This window comes from Echinops telfairi, unplaced genomic scaffold (genome assembly GCF_000313985.2).
Source record: "Echinops telfairi isolate 266 unplaced genomic scaffold, ASM31398v2 ScPeMD7_443;HRSCAF=831, whole genome shotgun sequence".
NCBI lineage: Eukaryota > Metazoa > Chordata > Mammalia > Afrosoricida > Tenrecidae > Echinops > Echinops telfairi.
This window is the reverse complement of record NW_022104341.1, coordinates 44,359,661-44,371,377: the sequence shown is the minus strand read 5'-3', so window position 1 is coordinate 44,371,377 and position 11,717 is coordinate 44,359,661. Positions and strand designations below refer to the sequence as shown.

At 39.0% G+C, this 11,717-nt stretch overlaps 1 protein-coding gene across 1 annotated transcript in view; it reads left to right on the top strand.

Moving 5' to 3' along the window:
• Positions 1 to 5,426, top strand: part of GIPC2 (GIPC PDZ domain containing family member 2) — a gene marked incomplete at its 5' end in the record, with an annotated part of 98,387 nt that extends 92,961 nt beyond the window's left edge. Inside the window, one exon of the mRNA XM_004699304.2 lies at positions 4,777 to 5,426. Within this exon, the coding sequence (XP_004699361.2) occupies positions 4,777 to 4,928 (152 nt within the window). The remainder of the gene's footprint in view (positions 1 to 4,776) is intronic.
• Between the last annotated feature and the right edge of the window lie 6,291 nt (positions 5,427 to 11,717).

The window sequence follows — 11,717 nt, the reverse complement described above, 5'->3', positions numbered from 1 at the left end:
CTTCTTATAAAGTCAGTGAATTTTTGGAAATAGTTTTTCACTGATAAAAAATCCCAACAAAAATCATGTTCTAAATTGGCTGTGTTTTAATGTTGACTTGTGTGAATTGATTGAAATGGTTGATATTTATGGAATGTCTTAAGAAAAATAAATTTGGAGGAACTTTCATAGACGGAGATGTAGTTAACAGAGTTAGTGGCTAAATTAACAACGGTAATGACTAAACTTTGTCTAAACCTTGCTATGCGCCATTATATAGCTTTGGAAACTGAGGATTGAAGTGTAAAAGATGAGATTTAATCCAAGAGCTGACATTATTAGTCTTAATTAGTAGTCTCTATTTTACTTCCCTGAGTTATAATATTCATTGATTGAAGGGTCTATTAAGGAAGTTAATATGCCGTATGTCATGTCAGTGAGACACGAATTGATTATCAAGACAAGTTCCGAAGTTCTGGTAAGACTGTTAATAAATGCTCCAAAAGCATACCACTCTGCTATAAACCTCAACGGAAGCTCCAAGGGTCAGCAAACCCAGTTCTCTGAACTAAGGGTCCAGAGGCACCCTATTCCAGTAAGCCTGAGCCCAAAGGCACTCGGCTCTCCAAGTCCAGCCTCCCCAATTCAGTATCCCAGGGTTGCCCACTCTGCAAATCTGCCTCATGCACAGAAGCACGCAGCTTTACTTCCTCCGTGGGTTGGGAGTCCGTCACTCAGTCCCACACTCTGCCACTTGCTTCTACTGCTGCTTTTCTAATGCGATAGCTGCCTCCCGGACGGGAAAAGCCTTGTCGTGTTATTTCATGCTTAAAGGTACTGTTTAAGTGTTTTATAATTTAATGAGAAAATGCATATCTCCCTTTATTACCAAAAATAAGTTTGTCAATAATACTGAAAAAGTTCAGTATACCTACTTCTCGCTTAGCAAGCCTCTCTTTATCCATCATTTTGTATTTAGAAAAACTTTGAAAAAGTTTTCCGGTAGTGCCTCTGATGGCCCAGGCCCTATATGGGGAATGGCTGGGCCTGAAGTGGGTTCCATAAGCTACTGCAAATGATAAATTAGAGGCCCCAGCTGTGATTGGGCCACATGAGAACAACAATAGTTGATGGCTGTAGGACACTGTCTCCTGTTCATCTGCAGTGTCTTGGTGTGAACATGGGAGGCGACAGAAGAATGGTATGAGGTTGCAGGTGGGCTTGGGGAGACCAGTGAGCACCCCTTAAAAGTTTCCTGGGAGTTCAGTGATGGGGTGGAGGGGAAAGAGAGCCACATGAGGCTGCTGCCTAGAGTGGAGGAAGGACAAGCAGGCCTATGGAGGTCTTGGGTGCTTAGCAACACCAGACCACCCCCTCCATCCCACATGGGCGCTGCCATGCCCCCCACACCCTGTGACGTGCCAGGAATACCCAATGAATAGTGAGTAACTGATGATTGAGAGACACAACCGTCACTTAATGTTGGTCTCAAATAACAACTTTGTCTTTGGAACCTAACTGTCCATAGATGAGGCATGGGTGTGATAGTTACCTTATTGTTATAACAGTTTAATATCAAAGTTACCACTAGAGGTCAGCACTGTGCTGTGTATGCACTGTAAAATTGTAGCCAGTGGAATTTTTTTCGGTCAGATTGTCAATAGGCATTCTGTGATTATAAAGTATTGTATTATTTATAATAGTTAATAGGTGAAAAACATTTTAGTAGCTATCATTAACTTATGTGAAATAACTTTCTAAGAAGTATTTCACTTAATTGCAGATTTTCTTTTTTCTTTTAAATCAGAGATACAATCTCTGAAAACACTACAGCAGTATATTTCTCCTGTAAGGATTTTTCAGAAGCCTGCTGACATTGTTGGGTAAGCGTGGACTGCTGTTGGCAAGGTGGTAGTTTAAACCCACCAGTTGTTCCGTGGGAGAAAAATAAGGCTATTTGCTTCCATAAAGATTTAGAGTCTCAGAACCCCCATGAGTCACTATGAGTCAGAATCAGCTTGTCAGCAGTGGGTATAGCTATATTTTATCTATCAGGGAGAATTTATAATATGTTCAACTATATGCTCTATTCTTCTTCTTCTTCTAGATCAGCAGTTTTCAACCTGTGTGCTGAGACATGCAAGCTTATTGTTATTGTCTTCCTTCGTAGGTGACTTATGTTTTCCTACCTGCTCTCAGGGTGCTTTCTCTTTCATTGACATTGGAGAGTTTATCTCAAATGTGTCCTGATGCTTCCTTTGCGGTATCTCCTGTTTGAGGTTCTCTCAGCTCCCGATAATGAATTTTGCCTCTTTCAGCTGTTAGGGAAACACTTCCCAGGATTTCTTGTACTATTTTCTTTGTAGATTTTTGTTGTTGCTCCTGGTCTAGAATCCCAATGAGATATAATTGTTCCTCGTGGTGGTCTGCCATATAATTCTTAGGTTTTTTTTAGACTTCTCATACATGTGAGTTGAGAGATTTGTCTTGAAACTTACCCATTCAGCTTCCCATTTCTTCAGTTCTGTTGCTCTGTCTTTTAAAATGTTGTGTAATCCTCTTATCGTAATGTTTACCTTCTGGGTTTATGTTTGCGGTTTTTCTTTTAAGGTTTCTAGCTTTTCTGTTCCCCCCTTTGTTCTCTTGAACTCTTTCCACATCGATTGAAAGTACCCGAACAACAATCTTTTGAATTCTTTTTCTGATAGTTCCAGAGATTTTTCTTCTTCAGAAAATTCCTTTGGTTTGGGGTCTTCTTTACATGTCTGTGCCTGTTTCTCTCTTTTTCCTTTTTTCCTTTTTCAATGGACTGAGATTGACTGTGCTCCTCGCCATTGGAGTGCAGCTACTAGGGTGGGGGGACTCCTGGGTGGTGTGGACATAGTTGTCTTTGCCATGTGGTGCCCGAGAGGAATGATAGAAACCACAGCACAGAAGGAGGAAGAAGGAAGAATGAAAAGGAGAGAGAGAAAAAGCAAAAGAGAGAAAATAGTTTAAAATAAAAAAATGGAAAAAAATGAAGAAAGGAAAAAAAAAAAGGAAATTAGAGAAAAAAGGCCGAACAAATGGATGGGGTTGAGCATGTCAATCTCCAGCATCACCTGGGGGCCAGTTGCCCCTGCTTTCCCTAAGCTCTGTAGAATATCAATAGCCCTCCTGTGAACTGATGCTCTGATATACACATGGCAGGTCCTCTGTAACCAACACATCTCAATTTTACCACCATTCAGGTTCTCGCTGTGTGCATGGAGGTAGATCTGTGTTTTAAAACCTTCGTCCTTATTAAATATGTGTATGCATATGTGTATGTATATATTCAAACCCCATTGATATCTACCACAGTGTTGATTGAAATGTTCTCTTTTTCTGTTTTTCCTTCTTGGCAGTGAGAAACTCGGCTCTTATTAATTTCAGTATTTGTACTTATATACCAATCCTTATGCTCATAATCAATCTCTCATCAATGTAGCTGCTTCTGAGCTTGCCTCCTTCACCCCCTTCCCTGATGTCCTCCTCACCGTACCTGGGCTCCCATTCACACCATGTTGTCCTTCTTCCCCTTGCTCAGGTTGAGCCCTGGTACCACGTCATCCCACCCATATCTACTGTTTTGACTGGCGGTGCCTGCTATGAGCCATCTCGTCTCCTTTCTCCTTAGTCTGTTTTATGTTATTATTGAATTATTTGAGTAAAGAAAAGCTCATGAGCTATTGAGTGAATTTTAGACAGAACACCAGGCATCATAGCTCATTGAGATTAATCATAGAACTTTCATTTTCACCGACATTGAGTCAATGTTGACTCATTGTAACCCTATGGGACAGGATAGAACTTCCCCTGTGCATTTTTGATGCTATAACTCTTTATAGAGGTAGACAACCTCTTTTATCTACATGGAGCAGCTGGTGGTTTCAAACTGCTAATCTTATGGTGGGTAGCCCAACACGCTACCCATAAGGCCACCAGGGCTCTACAACTTTAATTAGTTAAACCTTAATCTGTAAGGGAAGGACTCCCGAGAGCGATTCTCTTGGGTTAGTGTTCCCTTTTACGTGGAGGTTTGGGGCTTAGAGAGGGAACTTCACCAAAATCCTAAATCATATCCATATTTCTTTTTGTTCGATGCTGGTGCTCCCTGGGACTGAGCAAGAACTGGCTAAACCTCCTGGGTCCCCAGCCAGCTGGAGCAGGCCCGAGACATAGACAGTGGAACTTAGATAGCTTATTAGAAAATAGAACAAAAGCACCATCTTCACTTTCTATCCCCAATTGGAGAGGGGCCCAGAAAAGAGGGCTTACTTCTATTTTACCCCCCTTCCCTTGCTCCTGCTTTGTATGCCCCATTACAAGTTGTCATCCTTTTTTTTCCTCTTCAAGGAACGAGCACAGGGTCCATCATATCTGAGGGCAGGGAACTGGTGAGGGGGACTTAGTGAGCTAAAGACCAAGAGTGAGGAGCATACACTAAGTCTCCCGCCAGGATTACTGCCGTGCCTTCTTTCAGAGTGTCATGTTCTGCCCACGGGAAACCCAAGGATTCCCAAGTGTTGAGCGCCAAGGTTGGGCAGGAGGGGTACCTTCAAAACTTAGCACAATGGGAAGATTGTTAAAAAATATGTTTGCTACTCTGATGTGTGATGGAGGGTTTTAATTTGTTGTCATTGTTTTAATTTGCATTAGAATAATATGATGGGTATGCATGCTACTTTTAGAAAAGTCATTTTCTTGGCATATTTGTACCATCAGTTCTGTGATCTTTATTGCATTTATCAATAATTTTTAAAATATTTTTTATAGCTACTACAATGTTTGAAGCTGGAAAGGACAAAGTGAATCCTGATGAATTTGCTGTGGCACTTGATGAAACTCTTGGAGACTTTGCGTTCCCAGATGAATTTGTCTTCGATGTGTGGGGAGCTATTGGCGATGCCAAACAAGGACGGTTTTGATGTGGATGAAGAGTTGAACTGTTGTTCATGTAAAAACAAACAACTACCCACCTGTAAGATCTGGCCTTAAACTCCATTACAAACTCTGGTTTAATTATGTGTGTAGAGTACATTTTCTTGAAGTATAATTTTGATTTCTGAGTATCTTTTTAATTTGATTTCTGGGTGCTTATTATGTATGCTTAGGATAAATTACATAAGATTATGATCAATCTTAATATTTATTCAGAAGCCTCTTTGAAGTAAATTTTGTGATATTTCAAGATAGATGATGCTTTTGTTCCTTATTAACACCCATCCTTTGTTTTTCATGTTTATGTGGAAAATTGCACACTGTTATTGCAATGCAATGTTATCCATGCAGTAGGTTTGTAATCCTTTTTAAAATCTTACTGTAATGAAAATTAGGATTGGAATGTGATTCACCTTGTAATGTCTTTTGTTATACTAGTATGAAAGTGTATGTTTAGAAATAAAATGTGAATTATGATTATTATATATCTGGGTGCATTGTTTCTGTGGTGCTGAGGAAGAGAGTGATTCTTAAGGCCTCTTAATATCTATGGCCCATTTTTCCTACTTATAAAATGATAATTTTTTGGTTTTCATTTTTATTTCTTTGTAATTGCTGTTAGAATTTGTAGTTGAAATCGATTGCTTTGCCTCTGTATGAGTCTTTGCATGCATAAAAGAAGAGTGAAAAAGGAGTTAAGTTGAGTAGAACCACTTACATTTGATATCTTTTTAAGTAGTTCTCAAATCTTTATTACTTTTTTCACTCATAGCTACTTTTTGGGTTACTTTTTATATACACTCCAGAGAAGGTTCTATAGTTTTTGTAGACTTTTCCTTTTGAAAGATATTTACTGAGAAAACAAGTATGTTTGAGAACTTTTTTTTTAAGTTAAAGAGTGACCCTTTTATGCCCCTTAAAACTAGCACTTTAAAGGAAAGAGTATCAGAAATAGTTTCTCCCCTACCTGCCAGTGGGATAAGGAGAAAGAGAATTGAGAAAATACATGAATCTATTATTTTAGGGTACTTATATTCACTCTCTAAAACCTTACATTCTTGGGGAAATTGAAGGTAAATTGACTGTCTTATCACTCTTATTTGACATTTTACAGGTGTAAGAGAAAATGGAAATGAGTGGTTTCAACATAACTCATCAAATGAAGCAGAGCATGGTGTATTGGATGTTTTTCAAGCATTAAATGAAAAATGCTCTACCACAATAATCAGAAATAATGATCTGTGAGGGATGCCTCCTGGGAATCAGAAGCAGTTCGCCTTTCTGCTGCGCTAGTGCTCAGATAACTATTGTTTTCTTGTGAAACTTCAGTGTTAAACTCTTGCCCTATCTTTCACATAGCAAGTTTAATACTAGGAAATAATTTTTTTGGATTAATTTAACCCTTCATAGAAGCGGTTTTAATCACTACCGTGTAACAAAAATAGCTTATAGCATATGGATTGTCTGAATGCTTTTGCCTAGCATTTAAGAATAGGATCCAGTTCAGTTTGTAATTTATTAGTAATTGTTTAGTAGGTTTCCCTTCCGGGTCACAAACAGTTACTCCTACTTAGTACCATCTCTCTTAGATGGATGCAAAAAGGAACGGATATTTTAGGGATGAGAAAATTATTGGATGACTTAAAAACAAGTACCACAAAAATATTTAAATTTGAACAACAGGAAGATTTTCTTGGCACTGCATGCTAGATTTGAAATGACGAGTCAGTGCTTATTATTGGTGAAGGTGTTTCTCCTATTTGGACATGCATGAAGAATGACACTTGAAGCTGGTTCTCTGCAGTTTATCGAATGTCATATTTACAAAGTGCCTATGCTCACAAAAACTTTTGTGTGTAAGGAGCCTATATCCATGGACAGCTGTAATTATACTTGCTTATTTCATTGCCATGGAACCAATTCCTACTCGTGCTTACCTTGTGGGGCCGAGTAAAACTGCCCCACAAAGTCCCTAATCTTTCTGGAAGCCGGCTGCCACATCCTTCTTCTACAGAAGGGCTGCTGGGTTCAAACGCCCCGCCTTTTGGTTAGTGATCGAGCAGTTTAACCACTGTGCCACGAGGGCTCCTTTAACATTAAGTAGGAATTATCACTACTAAGGACTTCAGCTGGGGCTAAGGGCTTTCTATACTAATAGAGTTTTCTTGTAAATATCCTTATCTCTTATTCCTCTGGAGGTGTAGTGGTTACGCATTGGGCTGCGATCCACGTGGTCAGCAGTTCGAGACTACCAGCAGCTCTTCGGGAGAAAGACTGGGTTTTCTACTCCATAAATGGTTTCAGTCTTGGAAACCCACAGTGGGGTGGCTATGAGTCTGACGTTGACTGGATGACAGTGATTTGGTTTGGAAATTGATACCAAGATCTGCTTCTCTATGAAGTTTTGTTCCCATATGTGATAAGATAATTATTTGTCGGCTTTGAAACTTTTAGGGCACAGAAAGAAGCAGGCTCTTAAAAAAAGTTGTTTTCTTTTAAAAAAAATTTAAAGTACAATCACACAATCTTCCTTTTGGCTGCTATGTTGAACCAAATTAATACTGGATATTTTCAGAGAGACTATAATTTTCTCTTATCTGGTGGAAGTTTTTCCAGTCAAGGACAAGATTTTATTTGTTCTTTTTTTCTTTCTTTTTAAAAAAAATAAAAAAATAAGTCTTTTCTTTTTCTGATCACTAAGAGCACATGATGTCTTTAATTTTATTTAGGCAGAGATGTGGCCTTGAACACAGCTCTATCCTGATCAACATACTCTGATAACTATAAATAGGCACCTTTTGGGTTTCTGTGATGTTTCAAAAATATAATTATAGGGTGTGCAATCCTTTAAGAATTTGATTATGAAGACAATCAGTTGCATCTGCGTGGAGCTGCTATATTTAGTGTTATAATATGAGTGATAGTAACGGAAGAGACATTTTTCCACATGGTGCATCATTTATAATATGTTCACCTGTTACTTTACCAAATAGACACACTTCATTTGGCCCTTGTTATTGCTAGTCCTTCATCAGTTCTAGAGAGAGAGTCCTTGGTTTTCTGTAGCTACCCTCTCCTTGCATAGTAGCACAATGATTTTTTTTCTGTATATGGAGTTTTCAAAAGAATAATGGCCTCATAAATAGATTATAGCTATTCACTAAAGTTATAGAAAAATGAATGACAGCATACCCCTTTCTCTCTCTGATACATCTAGAGATACATGGATGCCTGTAGCTTTGCCATTATTCTGATTGAGGTACCAGGCTGGAGGGCAAGTTAGGTGTTTTATCCAAGCCATTAGAGAGTTAGGAGATGCTAACTCACAGCTCCAGGTACTAGTGTCCTGTGGAAAATGCACATTTATTACCTTCTTTACAAAAATTAAAGGAGATATCGGAGTAATTACAAGCACTTACACATATCATGGTTGTAAGCTATTTCTAACATTGTGAAGTATGCAAAATGGCATGATATGCCTTTATTCTATTGCTTGAACGCTGAGTTGAAAGAAATCACTCACTCTTAAGTGCCATGAAGGTGAAAGTTGAATATTACAACTTTGTTTCAGTTGGGTACATTAAGTTGTATATTGTTATTAGGGGCTGTTGAATTGGTTCTGATTCATAATGACCACATGTACAATGGAACAAAACACTGTTCAAGCCAGCACCATCCTCACGACATTGCTTTGTTTAAACCCATGTTTAGTGATCTTATTGATATATAAGGAACAGATCATACATATCAATAGCTCAAATGCATAAAAAGTTGTTAAAAGCTTGAAGGTAAACAAGCGGCCATCTAGCTCAGAAGCAACAAAGCCCACATGGAACAACATATCAACCTGTGTGATCACGGGGTGTCGAACGGATCACTGAAGACAAATGGGTGCATAAGCAAATGTGGTGAAGAAAGCTGATGGTGCCCGGCTATCAAAAAGTATAGCGTCTGAGGTCTTAAAGGCTTGAAGGTAATCAAGCGGCCATCAAGCTCAGAAGCAACAAAGCCCACATGGAAGAAGCACACCAGCCTATCCAACCACGAGGTGTCGAAGGGATCAGGTGTAAGGCATCATCAGAACAAAAAATCTTACCATAGTGAATGATGGGGGGAGTGCGGAGTGGAGATCCAAAGCCCATTAGTAGGCCACTGGAGATCCCCTTGCAGAGGGGTCTAGGGGAGGAGATGAGCCAGTCATGGTGCGATGTAACAATGATGAGAAATACAACCTTCCTCTAGTTCCTAAAGGTTTCCTCCCCGCTCCCACTACCATGACTCGAATTCTATCATGCAAGACTGGCTAGACCAGAGGAGGTACACTGGTACAGATAGGATGTGAAAATACAGGGAACCCAGGACGGATGAGCCCTATAGGACCAGCGGTGTGAGTGGCAAAACAGGGAGGGTAAAGGGAGAATGGGTAGGGAAGAGGGAACCGATTACATGGAAGTGTGTGTGACCTCCTCCCTGGGGGACAGACAACCAAAAAGTGGATGAAGGGAGATGTCGGACAGGGCAAGATATGACAAAATACCCATTTATAAACTATCAAGGGCTCATGCGGGAGGGGGGAGCAGGGAGGGAGGGGAAAAATGAGGACCTAATGTCGGGGGTTTAGATGGAGAGAAAATGTTTTGAGAAACGATGTACAAATGCGCATTACACTATTGATGTGTGTATGGATTGTGATAAGAGTTGTATGAGCCCCTAATAAAATGTTTTAAAAAAAAAATTAAAAAAAAAAAAAAGTTGAACAACCACCACCCCAATAAATTTTGGAGAATTTTTGTCATTCTTGCACCCATTGTTATTAACATCTCTTTCTCTTTCTGACTCCACCCCCCCATCATAACCCCATGAAACTATTGATTTAGTCGCTTTCTCTATAGGTTTACCTATAAAGAAAATCATACAAAAAGTAGGACAAAAAACCGAACCCCCCCAGGAACAGCAATAAAATGAAACACAGAAAAATCTCATTCCAAAATAAAACAGAAAGTAATAAAAACCAGGACAAGTTACAAATGCATCAAAAGAGAAAGCAATGATCCAAAAATATCAAACTGCCTGCCATCAAGTTGATTGCAATTCATAGCAACACGATAGGATAGAATAGAACTACTTCGTGGCTATCTGAGACAAACTCTTTATGGGAGTAGAAAGCCTCATCTTTCAGCTGATGGTTTTGAACTGTTGACCTCGTGGTTAGCAGCCGAACGTATAACCCACTATGCAACTAGGGTTCCTTAAACAAATGGTAAGATGTTAAATTTAATCAAACTATCTGTAGTAATTCAGTTTTCAATTCACCCTGTCTGTGGATAAGACTGTTCATATCCCTGTTCAATGGTTTGAGGAAATTCAATAGAGGCTTAATCCATGTGGGGACTCTGCAAATGGATTTTGGGTTTCATTTTTAGCCTTCTTTAAACCAGGTGTGCAGAATTTAAGCTCTAATATGATTCCTTCCTTTGATTGTGGATTTTACCATTCAAAATCCTTGAACACCACTGGCTAGTGTGCTTCTTCTGTGTGGTCTTAGCTGGCACCTCACTCAGATGGCTGCCTGTTTATGGCAAACCTCTAAGACCTCAGACGATATTCTTGGTGATAGCTGGGCACCGTCTGATTTTATCACCAGACTTGCTATAGCGCCGATACCTTTTCAGCTGCTGCCAATCCACTTCACTGAGGGGCTTCCTCTTTTGAGATGACTCTGCTTTACCCAGCATGTCCTTCTGCCAGGGACTGGTCCCTAGGAATAACAGGTTTGAAGCCTTGTTATCCTTCTAAGGCGCATTCTGGCTGTACATTTTTCGATTTGTTTATTCTTCCAGTAGGCCACAGTATATTCAACATTATTCATAAACATCATCATTAAAAGGCATCAATTGGTTTTTGGAACTTCTTATTTGTTGCCTGGCTTTCACAGGCATGTGGTATAATTGAAAATACCAAGTGCACCTTAGTTCTCAAAATGGCATCTTTGCTTTTTTTAACACATTGATGCGTTTTTCCCCAGCAGATTTGACCAGTGGTATACATCAATTGATTTCTTGATCGATGATTCTATGGGTGTTGATTGTAGACCCAAGTAAAATGAAATATTTAACAACTTCCATCTTTTCTCACTTATTGGTCTAGTTGTGAGGATTTTTTTTTGTATATGGGATGTAATCCATATTTAAGGCTGTCATGTTGAACTTCATCAGTAAGTGATTCAAGTCCTCTTTAAGTAAGCAAAGTTTTGTCATCTTCAAATTGCAGGTTGTTAATGAGTCTTCTTTTGATTCTGATGCCATGTGGAAAAATGCAATCCTAACACACACCTTTCCTGATTTTAAACCATGCAGTAGCCCCTTGTTCTGTGAGAATAATTTCTATACAGCTATGAATGGGCACAATGAAGAGTTATGGATTTCCCATTCCTTGCAATGATATCCAAAATGTGTTATGATCCAAACAGTTGAATGTCTTGGTGTAGTCAATCAAACACAGATGTCTTTCTAGAATTTTCTGCTCTCAGCCAAGATACATAGATACATATCTTTTAAACACAATGGAGAAATTAAAAAACATTCTAAAGTTAATTTTGATGAAGCTGGAGATTGCATGATAGATGGGGAGTGGCCAATATTTACCCCTTAGATTATCATTTTAAGAATTTTGAACAGTTTGTTTCATATAATTATATTGTTATATACACACAAAGTATTCTACTGACTTTGGAAATGTTTACTCTTTTATAAAAATCATAGCAAACATTTAAAAAA